A 20,773-nucleotide genomic window follows, 5' to 3' on the forward strand; every position below is an offset into this window, starting at 1 on the left:
TTCATTCAACAAATATTTACTGAGCACCTATGAGCCAGGCACTTGTCTGTGGTTCTGAGGATCCCCTGGCAGGAAGAGACAGCTCTCAGCCCTGTCCTCATAGAGTTCACATTCTGCTCAGAGAGACTGGCTTCAAGCTGGGTTCTGGCTTGTGACCTTAGATAAGACACATGTCTCCTCACACATTCATTCAGTTATCCATCCACACATCCATCCGTTCATTCCTTTAACACGTATTTGCAAAGCATCTGCCATGTACCAGGCATCACACTAGATGCCAGGGACATAGCAGTGAACAAGTCAGACATAATGCCTGGCCCTCTGGAATTTACTGTCTGGTAGGAGACAGAGAACTTGAACAAGTCATTCCAAGTAGGGCAGGCATTTAGAAATGGGGAGTGCAACAGAGGCACCTCATGTGTGCCAACACTGTGCCAAGTGAAAAATACAGACCCAGCCCCTGCCTTCAGGAATCTCCCAGTCCTGAGAGGTGATACGGAATCAGCAAGGCAATACCAGGTACGAGGCATATCCAGACTTCTCCGTCCCAGGCCAGTAGTGGAGAGCAGACCCGTTACCCCTGCTAGTAGAGGATGCTTTGCAGGGGTCCCTCCAGGATACAGGACTAGAAACCAGGGGCCACTGGTTCCAGAAGATTCAGATATCCCGAGGCCCTCAGGACTTCTTTAACAAGTGGACAAAAGGAAGCTGATGCTTCTGAGAACTTTTTAACCTGATGCCAGCTGCTTCCCTGGACGACAGCTGAGGCTTTCCAGGAAAGTTCAAGGCCCTGTCCCACTATTCAAGCCATCTGATCCTAGGGAAAGCCACACGTGTGTATCAGGAAGTGGAGGCAGCTAGAATGGTGTGTTTAAGGGGCCTCTTATCATACACAGGCAGGCGCGGAAAGCACATGCCCTCTGCCTTTGCCTGAGAGCTTTACATAAGGGGACCACAGGCTGATCTGGACCCTACTGTGATCATTTGCCCCTGACTGACCTTGAGCAGGTTTATCTATACATTGATGTGGGTACAACAGAACATAATGGAAATAGTTGAGTGAAGAAAAATAGAAACGAGGGCCACAGACAAGAGCTAGAGGAGATGTAAACACATCAGAATTAATAATTTTGTCCCTTGCTTCCTTTTCTTTTTTTTTCTTGTTTTCTATCAATTATTCAGCTCAATATATTTAACAGATATTTTGAGAGTAATTCACTTTTGAGCATCAACCACTTTTATAGGTATCATGGAAATTAAGCAAATAATCAAAACAGAGCCATTGCTGGTAGAAAGTTTAAAAGGAGGATAAATAATAACTAAGGGAAATGTGAAAAATGGTGACAAGCACTGTGGAGGTAGGAAAAAAAAAAAAACAAGAAAAGGTGGCTAGAGCAAGGGGGGCTGCTATTTTACAAAAGATGATCAGGATAAGTCTTTCTGAAAAGCAGAGGGTAAGGGAAGTGAAGGAGTGATCCAGGGGAATATTTGAAGAAGAGCATTACAGGCAGTTGGAGTAACAAGTGCAAAGGGCCTGGGGCAGGATCTTGTGTCTTTCCACCAAGGATGACTGCTACTCAGACAGCCATAAGTTTGAGGCATTACTCACTGGAGGGGGGCCTAGAGCGTGCATATTTTGTCTGTTTCTTTACTCAATAATTGCTTAGTAGGTGCTAGTTAGAAATGCAGAGACAGAATCCCTGTCCACAAAGATCTTCAGAGGGAGACAGATAAATTGCCAGGTGAGTGTAATTCAAGTCAGCTCTGGGAGGCTTAGGAGCAGAGAGGAGGAACACCAGCCCACCTGTGGACTTAGGAAATGCTTCCTGGAAGAGGTGACAAGGAGGAGAAGCACAGAGTGATTCAGACCATAGGAACAACATGTAGAAAGGCTCGGAGATGGGGAAGAGGTCAGATGAGCCTAGATTGGCTGAAGTAGAGAATGTGTTGTGCAGAAGTTGTAGGTGAGGTTGCAATTGCGAACAGGGGTCAGACCCCAGGGAGTCTGGAGTCCTGGGAATGTGGGATAATGCTGAGAGATGGTTCTGTGGCTTCAGCTGCAGTGGAGAAAACACAAACGGGGTAAGAATGAAACAGGGAGACCCATTAAAGTCACCTGCCTCCTGGTGGCCTGACTTCAGATCCTCTGCACCCTCTTCTCAGGTCCATGCCTTCCAATCCTCAGGGTAGCCCACATATCAAAGGGCATTGGAGGAAGGGCTCTTCTGAAACTTAACTTTGTCCAGCAGCTCTCTGTCCTTTGCCATTTTATGACCAGCAACCAATCAGACCTTCCTAAAGTCCCTAACGTTAGCATATCTGAAGATGGGTGGATTCTAGGGGTCAAGAATAGAGATCACCCCTATCCCCTTCCTTATTTATTTCCTTTCTCCAACTTGCCCCCAGACAGAAGCAGAAGTGTTCTGAGGTGATTAGCTAAGAACACGAGGTAGATAGAAAATCCATTGTGCAAACAAGTACTTGTTTGACTTCTCTCCACTTCCCTTTGGGTATTAAGCTTCCTTTTGATTAATATTTGGCTTCTGCCAACAAACATGGCACCAGCTTCATTGGTTTATTATGAGGATTAATTGTGGGAAGTCACGGTGGCAGGGCATTCAGCGGAGCCCAGCGTGTTTAGCATCCGGCACACATGGCTATTGTTTATAGGGAAGTATCCGCGAGATGGTTGGAAGAGTATGGTGTCAGGGGAGGGCCTTCCTTTCACCATCCTTTGCGTAAATTGCTTATCTCACCAATACCCAGTGTGTGCTTGGAACTTTAGCACCAATTGTGAAGAGCCACATGGGCAGCAAATAGCAATAAAAAGACAGCCTGCTGTGTTCCCATGGTTGGCCAGAGGAGGAGGAATGCTGTGTGGTCTCACCCCCAGGTAAGTCCTCCCAGTCCCAGCAGGCTTTCTCTAAATCCTAAGGGGGCCCTCTCTTGACCCATGGACTGGCTAGCGTTGTTTGTTCCTGAAAATTTTCAGAACCCAGTGAAGAGTTTAGACCCTGGGACCCTGGCCATTGTCAGGGACTCCAGATGCCACTCTGTGTCCAACTCAGCCATGCTTCCAGCCACCTGCTGCTGCTCCAGGCATACAGATGCCACCCTCGCCCTTGCCCTGGACTCCTCTAGCAGGGAGATAGGTCTCTACTTGGGAGTCTCATCTCTAAGAATGCCTGGTCCTCGGTGCTCCCCTGTCCCTGCTCTTTCATTATAGATTCACGTTACCCCTGCCAGAAACAGATCCCTATCTTCAACTGAGATTGTCCAGAGACTATAGGAAGTCATCCAAAGATTTTCCTGTTCAGGAAGTTTCCCTGAAGAGTAAACGTCACCAGAGCTTTGGCAGGCTCTTCACAGTTCCTACTTTCATGCACCCCTTACCTTTACTGAGCCACCCCTTGTGTGCCAGATTTCATGCTGGGAGCAAGGCATATGGGGCTTGACCTGATATGGCCCCCCTCCTGTGGAAATCTACGTGCATTTTTCGGGGGGGGGGGCGGGGAGGGTCTCAGCAGTACCTGATGCATAAAACTAAGACAGAGCAGCCATTATTTCTGTCTGTAGGTATTCACAGGCACTTGAAACCCTCTCTCTCTCTACCCAATCTTCAGACAGCCTCTACCTCCACCTGAGCAGGGACCATCCTGAGATCCTTCCAGGACATTCTGCAGTGCCAGCTGTTTCTAAGCTTGCCTTCGGTTTCTGTTCTGTGAACCTCATCCCCTTGGCAAGCTCCCAATATCTCACCCCCTTTCTGCAATGCACACTTGCTTGGAAACAATACAGCTCTTAGTCCAGGAAGCCAACAGTTCTGTTTCTGAGGACATGGGCCTATGCCCTCATCTTATCTGGGGCTTTCCTTTTCCGTAGCTGCATGGGGACACCGTAGAGTGACCTGCTGGCCTCACCTGTGGAAAAGATGACGGGCTCTGACCTCCTGTGGCTGGCCTTGGCCTCCTGCATTCTGACCCTGGCATCGGCGCTGCAGCAAGGTGAGTGCCCTGTTCACCGGGCCTCTCAGATGTCTGGCAAGACCTGGGGAGTGAACAGGAAGGGCAGGGAAGGTGGTTCTGGTCAGTGAGAGGAACTGCAGGGGCTGAGGCAAAGACTCAGAGGTAGAAGTCAAGGGGAACATGATGAGAAAAATGGAAATCGAGTCACAGTTTTTCAAAGAACCAAATTGGAAATTTCTCTGAGAGGACAGGGTGCCAGTTAACTTCTCATGCCCGTATCTGAGGGACATCAGAGAACCTGGATTGGAGAAGATGAAGAACAAATCACCCAGCCACCGTGTGTTAGCAAGTGTCTTCTCCTTCTCCTGAAAAGGCTAGAGATCTCGCCAGGCTCTTTCCAAGAACTACGAATCAGGCAACAATGCAGGGTCCCAGGGTCTAAGGGGCTAGAGATCTCTCCAGGCTCTTTCCAAGAACTATGAATCAGGCAACACAGATCCTTGTAGAAGGGTTTCTATAAGACAAGGGTGCAAATTTCAACCCTGGGTGGGTGGGGAAACCCAACTCATGGCCTCAGATGGGAAAATGTGGGGTATGTAGGAAATAATCCAATAATAACAAGTTTGGGGATTCCTTAAAATAAGTACATGAGCAAGCCTTGAAAATCTCATTTGCTAAAAAGCCCCTCTAATGCGTTTGATAAGAATATGATTCCAGGTGTGTATCTAGCTCTTTAATCAGGCACCCCCAGCATTTAGCAAATCAGAATTAAAGGAGAGTGTCTGGCATTTACACACATTATTTCATTTAATCCTCTAACAGTCCTTTAAGGGCTTGTGTTTCCCCATATGGGGCATAAATATTCCAAGATGACTCTAGGGGTGTATGGCAGCCTCTTAAAAATTTTTAATGGCTATCCATTTGTTTTCATGCAGATTTAAGAAATATACCTAGTACATATTACCTATGTTATCACAGATAATAGTCCTTAAGATAAAACTTAATTTTTTTTTTTAACGTAACCTCAAGGTTTTATTGTCCTCATAATAAAACAAAAGACGTTTCCAACTGGATTGCTTGGCCCCTTCTTTTCTTTTTTTTTTTTTTTTGTAGAGACAGAGTCTCACTGTACCGCCCTCAGGTAGAGTGCCGTGTCGTCACATGGCTCACAGCAACCTCCAACTCTTGGGCTTACGCGATTCTCTTGCCTCAGCCTCCGGAGCAGCTGGGACTACAGGCGCCCGCCACAACGCCCGGCTATATTTTTGTTGCAGTTTGGCCGGGGCTGGGTTTGAACCCGCCACCTTCGGCATATGGGGCTGGCGCCCTACTCACTGAGCCACAGGCGCCACCTGGCCCCTTCTTTTCATTATCTCCTCCCAGTTCAAAAGGCTTGCATCTTTTAATAAGAGCCAGCATTCTCTTAGATCTGCATTTGGGCTCAACACACTCGTGCCTCAGCACAATCTTCTTTGTAGATAAAACTCATTTTAAAGAGAATCATTGAAAGAAACATTTGAAGTCAATGATGTGGAAAACAACATGCCCTAAGCATGGGAATGGCTGAAGGTTGGAATGCATAGCTCACAGGTGTGGTTTTGCATATGAGTTTCAGGGAAGTTAAATCACCTGCCACGTACTTAGCTGGAAAGTGTGGAGCTGGACTTAAACCCAGCCTTCCTAGCCTGTGGTCTTCCTCCTTCATCTCTGCCACCATCATATGTCACAGTCCCTAAAACTGTTTAGCACACACACATACACACACACAAAAGGCATGGTAGATCAGAAATAGTCTCTCTCTTTTTTTTTTTAATTTTATTTTATTTTTTGAGACAGAGTCTCACTATGTCGCCCTTGGTAGAGTGCTGTGGCATCATAGCTCACAGCAACCTCAAACCCTTGGGCTTAAGCGATTCTCTTACCTCAGCCTCCCAAGTAGTTAGGACTACAGGAACCCACCACAGCACCTGGCTATTATTTTTTTGCTGTAGTTGTCATTGTTGTTTGGCAGGCCAAGACCAGGTTCGAACCCACCAGCTCCAATGTATGTGGCTGGTGCCCTAGCTGCTGAGCTACAGGCCCCAAGCTGAAATAGTCTCATTAGATCACATTGTGGTTCCCACTGAATTGGGGGTGATTCCCCCCCGCCCCCGCCAGGGACATTTAGCAATTACCTGGAGACAACTTCTGGTGGGTGCCACTGGCCACTAGTGGGTAAAAGCCAGGAATACTCTTTTTTTTTTGCAGTTTTTGGCTGGGGCCAGGTTTGAACTTGCCACCTCTGGTATATGGGCCGGCGCCCTACTCCTTTGAGCCACAGGCACCGCCCATAGCCAGGAGTACTCTTAAACATTCCTCAATGCACAGGACAGCAGCCGCCCTCACCCCCATAAAGAATGATCCAACCAAAATGTCCGTGCTGAGGTGGAGAAATCTTGTATTAGTTAGACTGTATGTCCTGATACAGAAAAATGTCCATATTAAGTAAAAAATGCAAAAGGGGAAAAAAAAACGTTGTACAGAATTAAACTCATTTTTTATTTTTTTTAAGTCCATGTTTTAAGGCATAGGAAGAATCTGAAGGCATCATGAATTATAACAAATTTATGATTAGGCTTGGAAATGGAACGGGGCTTATGACAACTTTCGTTTCTGCTTGATTCATTTTAATAATGTTTGCAGTTCTTTTTCAGTGAGCATGTATTACACTTATGATGAGAAAAACAAATATTGGTCAAACAAAGCCACCATGTACGGGCACACAGGGAAGGACTCCCTAACTCTGATAAGGGGGAGAGAGGTATTGTGCCGGCTGGCGGCCCCACTGTCCTTAATGCCTGTGAAATACCAAAGTCTTCTGATTATTTCCACTGCAAGGTGATGAAATTTGATGCCTAATTAATAAGTTGTGTGCCTATTATCTTCATGGAGGTCCTTTGGGAAAGTAGAATGTGGCGAGGAAGCAACCCTGTCGTGGGAGGCCTTGTTCAGCACACCTAAGCTCTCTCTGTCACTTTCCCAGGTTACAGAAACCCCGCCGAGGCCGGTTTCTATGGAATGGACTTGTACTGTGACAATTCTAGCACCTGTTTTGACCCCTGCCAGAATTACACCGTCTTAGATGAACCCTTCCGAAGCACAGAGAACACCGAAAACTCCCGGGGGTGTGACAGGGGCCTGAGCGGCTGGTACCGCTTTGTGGGTGAGGGAGGAGTGAGGATGCCGGAGACCTGTGTCCCAGTGTACCGATGCCAGGCGGATGCTCCCATGTGGCTGAACGGGACTCACCCTGGGCTTGGGGATGGCATCATCAACCGCACCTCCTGTGCCCATTGGAGTGACAACTGCTGTTTATGGAAGACGAAGGTGCTGGTGAAGGCCTGCCCAGGCGGGTACTACGTGTACCGGTTGGAGGGCACCCCCGAATGTAGGCTGAGATACTGCACAGGTGAGCAGCAACACCACCCCAGGGCTCAGGAAAGGCAGAGGAGCAGGTTAAAAGGAGGTGACCCAGAGCAGCCTTGACCAGCCTCTGGCCAGCTATTGCCCAGTGGGAACAGAGCAGAAAGGTTGCCAGTTCTTCCAACCTCTCAAGTAAAGCCAGAAATTCTGATTTGAGGGCATAATCTCCCTCAAATGTGTGTGTAGCATAATATCAGGCTCATTTGGATTCCCATTCTATTTAGGCAGTTTAACTTACCTCTTTGAACCTCTCTTTTCTCATCTGGCAAAAAAAACAAAACAAAACAAAACAAGAACAAAGGATAATGGCAAGAATAACAGCACAGTGCTGTTATCCTAAGCACTTTAAGTGACCCTCTCCCCAACTCTGTGAGGCAGATGCTATCCAATCACCCCAAAGGGGAACAAAAGAGTTAGGGAGTCGGGATCGCACAGCTGGGACATGGCAGAGCTGGGGTTTGAACTTGCACTCCAGAGGCTTCCCCACAATGCTGGGCCCCACATTCACTCCAGCATCCTGATTGTCCTCTCCCGTGTTTGTACCCCAGAGCCTTCCCCTGTGGAGGACAAGTGCGACAAGGTCTGTCGCCCCACAGAGGAGTGCCGCCGCACTCTCAATGGCACCTGGGACTGTTTCTGCAAACAGAACCTCAACAGCTCTGGTGAGTGGCTCACAGGGAAGGGAAGGTGGCTGCCATCCGAAGTGAGCAGGGCAGGAGGGAGGGACCTCCAGAGGGTCAGAATGAGGTGTGGACCAGAGTTGAGGGCGGGCATGGACCAGTGGATTTGCAAGGTTGGGAGAGCAGAGTTGGAGCAAACTTCCATGTCAGCCACTGAATTCCAGCTTCAGAAAATAGCTCTGTCATGGGCAGGTTTGACCCATGAGGGACAAAAGCACAGAAGACAAGAATTCTGCAAGTGTGGGAGCTACATCCAGACAGCTGCAGAGTCTTTGTGTCAGGGACATGGGCAGACTCCTGGGACAAGTGATCTATACTCTCTGAGCCCTAATGTCCTCATCTGTAACATGGGGATAAGATGATAATAAAAATACCCACCATACAGGGCTATTATGAAAACTACATCAGAGCAGTTCAAATGCGTTGGCTGCAGAGGTGATGGGTTTTTCATCCCAGGAGACAAGCAAGCAGACTCAGATGGCCTCTGGGTACGATTGCCATAGATGAACCTGGTTGGGGTTTGGAACTCCCACTGAGATTATTTCTCTCCATCATTGGATTCTAGCAAGGGCTTTTGACATTACCCTTGGCACAAGCACACCTTCCTCTGAACATACTCCTGGTCCCTATTGAAGACAGAGTGTTCTAGGCAGAGGGACAAGAAGAAGCATGACACGTTTGGAAATTGGAGCTTCCGTGTGTATGAGGGGGTCTCGATCGTGCCCAGAAAGAGCAGTGTGGGGAATGAGGGGTGGAAAACAACCTGCTCTCTTCAAAGACTCTCTCTCTGTTCGTGGGGGAGAATGAGAGCCCACAGGGATGGCATTGTTTTCTGAGGCTCAAATCCCATCACGGTATCAGACATCAGGATTTGAAGATGTCTTCCTTGCACCAAGGTGGGCTGGCCTGACTGGGGGAGCAGCTGGCCTGCCTCATGTCCTCAGCAGTGCCCTGCAGAGCAGTGTGGACCAGTGAGCCCAGTGAGTCCAGTGAGCCCCCACTGTGTGCAGACATAATCATTCTAGGATGCGGCTTTCACTGCCTTCTCCCTCTCTCTCACCTCTCCCCTCTCCTGTTCTAAGTTTCTATACCTTGAACTCTGCACCTCTGCAAATGCACTATTCCCTTTTAGCTCTATACTTTTGCCTCTGCTGTTCCCTCAGCCTGGGAACACTTGCTTTATTCACTAGCAAAACTCTGGTTATAAACCCTTCCCTGACTTAGCCAACAGAGTTAGATATACCTCCCTGTGAGCTCCCCCTGCACCTGGAATACACTCTGTCAGTTCCTTTATGGTATTGAATTACAATAAGCTGTTAGTGTGTTGGTGTCTACTCAACACTAAGAAACTCTCATTGGCTGAGTCTATGTCTTATTTATTTCCATGTTGAAGGTACTTGGTAGTTGGTAAATGTATGTTGAGTCAGTGCATTCATGAATACAATAGAAATAGTATTTCTATAGTTCACTTTCTGTTTCCCCTATTGGAACATACATAGTATAAGGGTGGGGATTTTGTCTGTATCCCCAGTGCCTAGCAGGTAGCAGATGCTCAAGAAGTATTTGTTGAACGAATGAAAAATGAATACAATTTCTCTGAACCTGATGAGATGTGCTGGCTTTACAAAGGAGTGTATATCTAGCTTTGATTTTAGTATAGAATGCAGGATCAACTCACTTCCCTCAAAGCACCAATACCCAAGGGGAACAAGGCAGGAAAACCTTAGCCAAGCCTGCACATGGGATGCTCGAAAATCTTAGACCCAGGGCCCCTCTACCAACCTTCCTTGCCACCAGACTGGGTGTGAATTCCATCTGGGTCCCAGGCACCCTGAAGTCTGCCCAGCCTCCCGGTGGGCATGGCGGCCTTGCCAAAGGGCAAGGAATGTGGGTTCTGCCCACTACATTCAGACCCCTGTCCACTCCACCTGCCCCCTCTCTGCTTTGCAGATATCCACAGTTTGAAACCTCAGCTGGACTGTGGGGACAGGGAGATGCAGGTGAATCTGGACAAGTGTTTGCTGGGAGGCCTGGGTTTTGGGGAGGAAGTCATTGCCTACTTGAGAGACCGAAACTGCAGCAGCATCATGCAGACAGAAGAGAAGAGCTGGGTGTCTGTGACCAGCCCTGTCCAGGCTAGTGCCTGTGGGAACATTGTGGAGGTAAGTGGCATGCACACCACTGCCGCCAGAGTGCGGGAGTCAGATTGAAGGGACCCATCATAGAAGCTGTGAGATCTTGACCTTGTCATTTGGCCTCTCAGGACCCCAGGGGTTATGTGGGATTATACCTGTTGGTCAATAGTCTGACACTTGAGTTTAATAAATGTAAGATATAATCATGATTATTTTAATTAGGGCTGATGTGGATGCACAGAGACGCATAGATCAAGAATTTATCATTCTAATTTTTGGTCTGGGGCCCTCATGCTCCTTCCTGTAAAATGTCAGTGCCACTGGAGGAGAAGGTCCCTTTACCTCCTTGGGAGCAGAAGGCAAGTGACTGCATGGTTGAGAACGCTGACTCTAGAATCAGACAGATCTGAGTGTGAGATACACCCAGACACGTGTACCCACAAACATGCATGTGGTTTTGTTTTTATGCTGAAGAGAAATCAAACCCATGCCATCTACAAAAACACTGTCTCCTTGGTCGATGATTTCATCATCAGAGATACCATCCTCAACGTCAACTTTCAATGTGCCTACCCGCTGGACATGAAAGTCAGTCTCCAAACTGCCCTGAAGCCCATTGTAAGGTACAGCGCCGACCCTTTCCCCTTGTTGTATAGCCCTGACATTGGTCACAGTCACTTCAGGTACAGCTTATGATGTCCACATGATATTACGGAAGCTTTCATTTATTCAATTATTTTTTCCACAAGTATTTATTGAAAGCATATTAAGGATGTTCCACATGAATGGGGCAGACAGAATATTTTGTGGATGTTAAATATTTTTTATTATGAAGCAATGCAGTAATACAAAACAGTGCTTATTCAATGTGCTAGGAAACAAAAACATAGGACAAGTTCATTAAACAACAGATTAAGTAAATATAAGTGAGATGAATACTTGCAGGAGAGACATGGGGTGTTTTGGGAGCAGGGAATAGGGGTCCCAGACCCAGTCTTGGTGGTGGAGTAGGGTCAGGAAGACTTACTGGCAATATGAGATTTGAGCAGAGAGTAGCTTTTATTGAATAAACAGTACCCCCATCCCCACCAGAAATAGACCAATAGCAGTTTGGGCAGGATTCAATCTGGGCAGGGGTTTTTGTCTGTTTTATTGTGTCTCTGAGTCTGAAATGGGGTCCTGCTGAATCAGTGTTCTTTAGCATTCTTATACTTACGAGGGAGACTTTCTGGATGTCAGAGTGCCCTTCCCATTTCCTTATTACCTCCTGGACTCACTGAATGGTGGGATCAGAAAGAGTAGAAATTTTTCATTTAAATGTTGGGGCCCTTCATCTATCAAAAATCAAAATGAAAGCCATTTATCTTGTGAGGTGGAGGGAAGAGATCTGCTGCTAAAACTTGGGAACCCACAGACCTGGTCCCAAGCCCCATTCTCGAGAGGATGGCTCATACACTACACTCACGATTACTCGCCCAGTGAGGAAAACATGTGGGAGCCATCCTGCAGAGCAGATTGTCGGACATCCTGGAGACGGACTCCCTGTTTGTCAAGTTTAGTGCCTAGAAGCTAGTAAATCCTCGGTTTAAATGAAGGCTTGAACAGTTCATGTAGGGATCAAAGGTATGCCTTTGCTTCCACATGTGCCTCATAGAACTGGAGAGCTTGACTTACGTTGCCCTCTCTGGTAAAAACCTCGTGTTTGCACTTTGCTGGTTTTCCTTGTCTCAGTTCCCTGAACATCAGTGTGGATGGGAACGGAGAGTTCACTGTCCGGATGGCCCTCTTCCAAGACCAGAACTTCACGAATCCTTACGAAGAGCCCATGGCTGTGCTGTCAGTGGACACCATGCTCTACGTGGGTGCCATCTTGGAGAGAGGGGACACCTCCCGGTTCAACCTGCTACTGAGGAACTGCTATGCCACCCCCACTGAAGACAAGGCTGACCCTGTGAAGTATTTTATTATCAGAAACAGGTAATAGGTGCCTCTGGGATTATCTTTTGGCCCTGAATAAGGTCAGGGGGAAAATGTTCTTCTCTCCATCACTGACAACTGTGTAAGTTGTATTATACACCAAGACCATGCCCGTTGGACCCAGAAATAGCACTCCTGGAATTTTTGCCAAAAGTATTAATGAATACCAAATAGGTAGGCAGAGAAAATAAATGTCAATTAGTTTCTATTTCGATATTCTTGATAATATTGTTCAAAAATAGGGGATCGACTAAGTAATGGTGAACTATGATATATTATATAGATGTTAACACTGATGGATGTGAACAAGACAACAGATGCTGTGGGATGAAATATTACTGAACAACATGATTGCAAGAGGGACTTTACCTAACAATTGCAATCAGTGTAACCTGGCTTATTGTACCCTCAATGAATCCCCAACAATAAAAAAAAAAAAAAGAAATATTACTGAACACTGTTTACTGACAGAAACAAAGGAAAATGCATCTCTTTAGTTCATGATTCAAATCATAATAATAATAGTAGCTAGTGTTTATTATTGAGTTTAGCTGTGTGCCAAGCCTTCTGCCAAGCTGTATGTATCATTAAACCCTCATGTCACCCTATAAAGTTGATATTACTCTCTCCACTTTATAGACAAAAAAAAATTGAAGCTCGGTGCCTGTAGCACAGTAGTTATGGTGCCAGCCACATACACCAAGGGAGCCAGGTTCGAACCCGGCCTGGGCCAGCTGAATAACAATGACAACTGCAACAACAAAAAAAAGCCAGCCATTGTGGCGGGCGCCTGTGGTGTGATCCCAGCTACTTGGGAAGCTGAGACAAGAGAATCACTTAAGCCCGAGAGTTTGAGGTTGCTGTGAGCACTAACGCCATGGCACTCTACCAAAGGCAACTCTGTGAGACTCTGTGGAAAAAAAGAAAGAAAGGAAAGAAAGAGAGAGAGAGAGAAAAGAAAGAAAGAAATTAAGGTTTGAGGTAAGAATAAGTAACCTGCCATGGTCACTTATCTAGAAGTAGATAGGGCTAAAATTTCAAACCAATCTGTTTCACTCTGGAGACTGTGCCCCTAATAATCTAAACCACGTGTGTTTATAAGGATAGCATCTTGGAGGAAACATGGAGGACTAGAAAAAGGTCTGTGTTCTTATAATGCAGGGAACCTTGAGAGACCCTCTAACTTTCTCTGCTGCTATTTTTAGAAATTATACCCTTGTTCCTGTCACCCCCACCCCCTGCAGCTGCCCAAATCAGCGTGATTCCACTATCCATATGGAGTTGAATGGGAGGTCCTCGGAAAGCCGGTTCTCGGTTCAGATGTTCATGTTTGCTGGACATTACGACCTAGTTTTCCTGCATTGTGAGATACATCTCTGTGACCCCCTTGATGAACAGTGCCCTCCTGTGAGTGTCTCTTGAGGACTGCACTATCCAGAGCCTACCATGGAGCCTGGCACCTGATAATAGGCTTTCATATATATTTACTGGGATTATGGAGGGAGGGAAGAAGGGAGGAAAGGAGGCAGGGAGGGAGGGAGGGAGAGAGGAGGAAGGAATAAAGGAGGGAGGGAGGGAGAGAGGAGGAAGGAATGAAAGGAGACAGGGAGGGAGCGAGGGATGAATGTAAGGAAGAGAAGAACAAAGGATGAATAGATGGAATCTAGGCCTCCTAAAAGGCCATTTGTAAGCAACTATTTTGTCCCCAGGAGGTAGATAAGAAGAAAACCGTCTACTAGGTTCCCTTGACATAACACATGTTTAAAAAATGATTATACATATAATAATAATAGGCTTTTTCAGTGCTTACTCTGAGTCAAGCACCATGCTAAAACTTTTACATGCCTTACCTAATTAAATTTTCACAACAACCCTTTAAGTAGATTCTTTTATCAGCCCCAGTGTAAGAAAACTGAGGCTCACAGAAATCCTTTGCCTTGCCCTAGTCCTACATGCAGCTAGAAAGTTATCAGAGCTGGGATGTGCCCCAGCTGACAGGTGACTCCAGCGTCCCCCCTCCTATACTTAGTGCCATTTGACACGGCCAGTGAATATTTGGCATCTACTGAGTACTTACTCAGTGTCTATGTGTGGCTGACATACCTTATTTTAATCTTCACAATCAAGCAGATACTATTTAGTCATCATGGAGAGGTGAAGTCATTTGCTTCAGATCACACAGTGGAGAAGCATCAAAGCCAGATGTTTGATGTGGCACTGAGAATTCTCTAGATTGAGACAACCACAGCATAAGAATTAGCACCAGGGTGTGTGGGGCCCAGTTCTTGTGCCAAAGCTGCCTGTTGCAAGGGCAGCTGTGGATAGAGATCATGAATTTCAATGTTGACACATGAGAGTTCTCTATTCCTGCAGTCTTGCTCAAGAAATCAAGTCCGCAGTGAAGTACAGGGCATTGACCTTGCCCAAGTTCTAGATTTGGGACCCATCACTCGAAAAGGTAAGTGGCTAGGGCCAGGTGACAAGACCAGTGGGCCAAGTGCTGACAGTTAACCACAAGTGCCTGAGGTCACCAGCCCAACCCCTTAGGGTGTTTCTACCCCCTCCGTGAATCTAGTCTGTGTATTCTAAACAACACTGCCATTTGTGATAGAATTCTTGTGTGCCAGAGGCCAAGCTAAGCTCCCCCCATCAGTTCCCTTAATCCTCAAGTGACTGTGTCCATTTAACAGATGAGAGAGAAAGACTCAGAGAGATGAAGTCATTCGCCCAAAGCTCACCCTGCTTGTGAGTGGCTGGAGTTAGGATTGAACCTCACCAGCACAGTCTGATTTCAAAGCAGGTGGCCTTTCCGTTATTCCACTTGCTCCCCAGTCCCCCAGAATGCAGACCCTTTGATGCAGCATTTAAGTCCTAACTCCCACTTCAATGTAATTTTGTTTTCGAGCAAGTGACCATTCGAATTTCTCCAAAATTCAGTTAGAGTGTTCTGGAATGTGGTAGAGAGGAAGTTTTCCGATTGTTCCTCAGATTTCCATCCATCTTCCTCGTGGATTAGTAGTATTGTCCTGGTTTTTATTTCTACCATAATGGAGAACTTGAGAAACTTAGAAGAATGAAAAAAATTATTTTAATTTCAGATTAATATGAGGAACCACATGATTAGGTTACTTGTAAGGTAATGAGCTGCAGCTGTGTCCTTCACGCAGGACGTGTGCCTTGGGCATTGTTCCCTTTGGGGGGAACTTGCCAAATTCCCCCCACTCCCCCCTTCTTGTATCTGAGTTTTTCTCTCATGTGAGCAGGTAGTTGTTAATCTACTAGTTTCTTTTTCTTTTCTTTTTTTTGTTTTTGTTTTTGTTTTAGACACCCTGAATATCCATTGTGTAATCATAGCTCACAGCAACCTCAAACTCCTGGGCTCAAGTGATTCTCATGCCTCGGCTTCTCTAGAAGCTGAGACTACAGAGACATGACACAATGCCCGGCTATTTGTAGAGATGGGGTCTCGCTCTTTCTCAGGCTGGTCTCGAACTTCTGAGTTCAAGCAATCCACCCACCATGGCCTCCCAGAGTGCCAGGATTACAGGCATGAGCCACAGCACCCCGCCTTAATCTACTAGTTTCAATTTAGTATTGAGCACATGTGATGCTTGTTTTTCCATTCTTGTGATAATTTACATAGGACAGTGTTCTGCAAAACCATCCAGGTTGTTAAAAAGATACAAAACCTCCATCTTTTGATGACTGCATAGTATTCTATGGTGTATGTATACACAGTTTATTTGTCAAATTCATGACTTTCCATTTGATCCTGCAATCCGACTACTAGGTATCTACCCTAAAGAAAAGTCATTTTACTATGAGAACACTTGGACTCGTATGTTTGTAGCAGCCCAATTCTCAAACCCAAAGATGTGGAAACAACCCAAGTGCCCTGAAAACTTTTTTTTGCCTTAAAGCAATTAAGATTCCGTAACGTTAAATAATAATAATAATAATAATTTCTTCATGGCTAGCACTGTGCCACCTTTATTTGTGTTGTCACTTTGAATGCTCACAACAGTCCAAGGAGGTAAGCACTGCTACTACGTTCATTCTCCAGATGAGCAATATCTGGAGAAGAGTACTCTGACCCTTTTACTGAACTTCAACTTGAAGCCTCATGTGATGTTACAGGGTAACTGGGGTGGGGGCAGTTAGGAACTTCTATTTTCAAATCAAATGTACTAAATGTACTGGAGTTTATATCCCAGCTCTGCCACTGATGGGCAAAGTCAACTTGGCAAGTCCTTTAAACGTTGCCGAGCCTCAGTCTTCTCATCTGTCAAATGGGGATGAGGATATTTTCCTCACAAATGTGTCAAGAGGATGAAGTGTAAAATGCATGCCTGCTAGATAATAGATGCTTCCATAGAGTGGACTGTCAGCATGGTGATGGGCAGGTCAAGGAGGACTTGGGGTACCTATGGCCTCAGTGTCCCAGTCTCCAGAGCAGGAAGCCCTCACCTTCTTCTACTCTTGTTCACAGATGCCCAGGCTTCTGGTATCATGAGTGGAACCCCCAGCACCACAGGTACACCATTTTCTCATGCCTTTCCCACAACCCTCCCAACTCTTTCTCCTTCCTCTTTTCAATTCAGGGCATATTTATTCAGTCCCTTCCTTGTGCTAGTGACTGTGGTGGACACTGAAATGAATCACAATGGAGACCAGCTCTTGAAATGCTCATAGCCTAGCAGAGAAGACAGTCCTTTAACCAAACCTATTTACTGAGTGCCTACTATATACGAGATGGTGTTCTAGGTACTGAAGATGTGATGGTGAGCAGGACAGACTAGGCAATGAAAAGTTAAAAAAGTCTTTTAGAAATAAAAGGTTACTGGCAAGGTAACAATGCCTTGGATAAGATAGAAGTTTATTTCCCTCACACGTAAATTAAGTCTAGAGGCAGGCCATCCCAGGCTACTAGGGTGACACCATGAAGTCATTAAAGGTCCAGGCTCCCTCCAGCTCACACCTCCACCTATGGTCCAAGATGACTGCCAGAGAGCCAACCCTTACCTTAGGCATAAGGATAGAGAGAACAAGAAGTCAATAAGTATTAAGAAACATTCCCCGAAGCTGGTAATTTATACCTCCACATGCCCATCCCTGGCTACAAAGGAAGCTAGGATATGCTAATCTTTATTCTGGGTGGCCACATGCTCAGTGTTTAATGGGTTTTTTTTTGTTAAAGTAGGAAGGAAGAGTGAATATCAGAGCAGATAAGTGTTAGAAAAACTTTCAGAGGAGGTGATATTTGAACCAAATGAGAAAAACAGTCAGATATACAAATGTTAGAGGAATGAGCCTCATAGGCCAGGAGACCAACAATGCATTGTACAAATGGGACAAGCCCACAAGCGAATAAATGACAAGCAAGTAGATACTGAAAAGAGTACATAGACTAACTGACTGTATTGAATAAGGTCTGAAAGAATTTCAGCAGGTAGTAACATCTGATGGGAGCTTTTGATGAATGACTGGGAGTTTAACAAGTAGACAATCGAAAGAAATATAGATGGATAGATAGACAACATTTGTATGTATTTATGGGGTACTAGAAATATATTTTAGACAAAGTGGAAAGCATGTGCTATTGAGATTTTACTACTCCCCAGACATAAAAAGTTTGTTCAACTCTCAAATCTCCAGTTAGATAGCATTCCAAAAACTTCCAGGTTAAGTCCAAGATGGTCTGTCTGTGCTCCATGCTCACATTAGGACAATGCCAAGAAAAGTAATGCTTTTTGGAAAGAGTGGTTAAAGCTCAGCCCTGAAGTCAGGGACCTCAAGTCTCACTGATTTCTGCCAGACCTTTCAGTCAGCTTATTGCCTAGAACCATGTGGCATCCCAGTAGAGTTTGCTGAACAGACTGATTTTTATGGTGGGCAATGGATTTTGGAGCCTTCTGGAAGAGGAAAAGGTCATTCTGATGTTAAAGTAGTAGACCACCACAAGGGGCATTTGTGGTTTTCCTTGTTTGCTGTTTCTCAGTCATTTTTGATGTTTTAGAATTAATTGAACATCAACTACATTTTGTGAGTATAAATTGGTTGTCATACACTTACATGGTTCTGGCAATTATGATATTCTTCTCCCCACTTCCAGGACATTATCAAGTTACTTTAAAATTAGGAGGATGGAGAGATGTTATAATTTGGTAGTATGGTGGGAGGGTACATATGCTTTTCCTAGGCCCCCTGCTACAAGGCAGCTATCATCCAGGATCCAGGCCCCTCATTAACTCTGATTATACAGCCGGAGAGACATGATCCCAGCTGAACAAGATCACAGAGTCTAATTTTCAAAACCAACACTTACATAGTGTTTACCCTGTGCTGAGCGCTATTGTAAAGTCTCAATATGTATTCACTCATTTAAGCCTTATACCAATTCAGCAAGGTTGTAGGTGCTAGTAATATTTTTGTTTTGCGTACTGGGAAACTCAGGCACAGAGAGGTTTGTTAACTTGCTATTTGTAGAGCTGAGATTCTAAGCTAACAGACCTCAAGGCAGTGCTTTTTAACCTCTGTGTCTTTCCGCCTCTGTAGCATTAGTCAGTGTAAGTGATGCTGGCTGCAGTAACAGACAGCTCCCAATCTTCTGTGTCTTTGCACAATAGTATCATTCTCCACTAAATCACTGGGGAAGGGGTTGGAGGAGTACAGTCTTGCTCCATGCAGTTGTTAGGAACTCAGGCTCCTAATACCTCTGGCAACTTCTGCCAACTGCACTATCCCCTGAAAGTCCTATCATGGATCCTCTGCATTTGGTTCCTAGATGGTGGGTGTGAGACCCACAGGCCCATGCAGGAAGTTTTAAGGAAGCAGGCCTGGAAATGCCATAGATGACTTCTGCCCACATCTCATTGGCCAGGTTCAGTCACATGGTCTCACCCACCTGCAAAGGAGGCTGAGAAAAATTGCGTTCCTGTGTGCCCAGAGGAAAACGAAAAAAGTGAAGGGTGATTAGATAACTTGGTATCAACCACAAGACTCCCAGGGGCTGTAGCCCAGCCTGGATAGGAAGGATGCTCTGCCTTTTTCATCCTGGTGGAGCAAAAGACAAGGGGAAACCCTGCATTTGCTGCCAAGTTCCAGGGCCAAACACTTGACAGTCACCTCTCTTGTGTTTCAGGGTTCCTGGTGGCCTGGCCCATGCTGCTCCTGACTGTCCTCCTAGCTTGGCTGCTCTGAAGGCTCAGCTGGGCGTCTGGCTTAGATGTTTGTGCCCTTCCCTCTGGCAGTGGCTCCCATTCACCCTTCAACACTGCTGGAACCCTCTCCAATTCATGCAGTCTTGGTACTAACAGACTCAAGGCTGGGCTAGGTTTAGGGGAAAGGAAGAGCTTTCACCTTCTTTACCACTCTCAGTGCCTTTGTAATCTCCTTTTCCTCATAACAGAGCCTGTGTCAGTGCCCTGAGGTGGCTTTCTCATTTGTTGATGGAACCTCCAAAGCAAACTTGCTAGGTGCCTCTGTGGCTTCTTTACTGGAAATGTAGCTCAAGATTATAACGCCTGGGAAGAGGAGTCTATCCTGTGACCAGGGGAGGGGCGAACACAGAAAAGGGGCCCCTCCCATGACTCCTTCCCAAGCATCTCCTGTTCTGACTACTGATGAATTGAACAGACTGACCCTTGCGTTCACTCTGCTTCCTCTGATGTGTTTCCATCACGGTCTCAACAATCACCATGGGAGCATGTAAAGGGGCTGCAGTTGGAGATTCTTCCCCAGGGAAGATGGGTCCCCATCACTCCCTGTCCCCCACCATGCCCCAGGCATGATGTGACTTGCCTAGAACTACACATACTCCTACCCTTGAATGCTGGATGCTGGAGGAACAGCTTGGTTTTGACACAGTGATGCCATCACTCCACAAAACACCTCTTGCTATAAACAGTGATGTGCTTGCTCTGAAGGGGTAAGCAGGGAGTCCCATAAGAAAGCAACACTCCCATCCCACTATGGGAAGGGGAAGTCTCTTGCTGGAAACCTTTAATGAGTCCTTACAAAGTCCCCCACAGAGATACCACTTCCGCTTCTCACAGCTACACACCAGGGCTCCCCAAGCTCTCCTCGAGGAAAAATCAGGAACCAGGGTTGGACCAGTGGATGCTGAGCCTGTGTCTACTGAGAAGAGCCTTTCTGATGTGCTGCCTTATTCAGAGATGGTGTGGTTGCAAGAAACAGAAATCTGCTCCAACTAGCTCAGGCAAAAGGAGAATTAATTAAACAGATATAGGATCCCAAAGTCCAGGGGCAAATATACACACTGGTTGCACAAGCACTGGGAGGAGGTACTGGCAAACCTCAGGACACTGAAGTTTGTCTGTCTTTCCATCTGTCTCTCTTCCCAAAGCCACACAGTCTTTTGCATCTGCTTATCTGTGCATGCCTCCTTCATGTGCCCTTGTCTGGAGCCAGCTTTTCTTGTTCTTTTATACCTTGAGTAAATCTGGACATTGCAGCTTCATTTCCCATCCCTACCTAATATGCCAAGACCAGTGACTGAATAGCATCTTGCTATCCCACATCCAAATTGCATTGG

At 46.0% G+C, this 20,773-nt stretch overlaps 1 protein-coding gene across 1 annotated transcript; it reads left to right on the plus strand.

Annotated features, from left to right (window-relative positions):
* Positions 1–124: 124 nt before the first annotated feature.
* On the plus strand, positions 125–19,876 carry GP2 (glycoprotein 2). Its single transcript, XM_053554806.1, has 11 exons — positions 125–2,893; positions 3,883–4,004; positions 6,988–7,413; positions 7,976–8,089; positions 10,058–10,269; positions 10,717–10,865; positions 11,974–12,219; positions 13,464–13,626; positions 14,593–14,677; positions 16,709–16,753; positions 19,361–19,876. The coding sequence occupies exons 2-11, from the start codon at positions 3,932–3,934 to the stop codon at positions 19,417–19,419; spliced, it is 1,572 nt and encodes a 523-aa protein (XP_053410781.1). The 5' UTR covers positions 125–2,893; positions 3,883–3,931; the 3' UTR covers positions 19,420–19,876.
* Positions 19,877–20,773: the final 897 nt, after the last annotated feature.

This window comes from Nycticebus coucang, chromosome 12 (assembly GCF_027406575.1).
Source record: "Nycticebus coucang isolate mNycCou1 chromosome 12, mNycCou1.pri, whole genome shotgun sequence".
NCBI lineage: Eukaryota > Metazoa > Chordata > Mammalia > Primates > Lorisidae > Nycticebus > Nycticebus coucang.

Bases quoted from the DNA above. Each gene is read 5' to 3' on its own strand.
- GP2 (XM_053554806.1), top strand. From the start codon at position 3,932: ATGACGGGCTCTGACCTCCTGTGGCTGGCCTTGGCCTCCTGCATTCTG. The intron at 4,005-6,987 runs GTGAGTGCCCTG...TCACTTTCCCAG, and splicing joins GGCATCGGCGCTGCAGCAAG to GTTACAGAAACCCCGCCGAG. The intron at 10,866-11,973 runs GTACAGCGCCGA...TCCTTGTCTCAG, and splicing joins GCCCTGAAGCCCATTGTAAG to TTCCCTGAACATCAGTGTGG.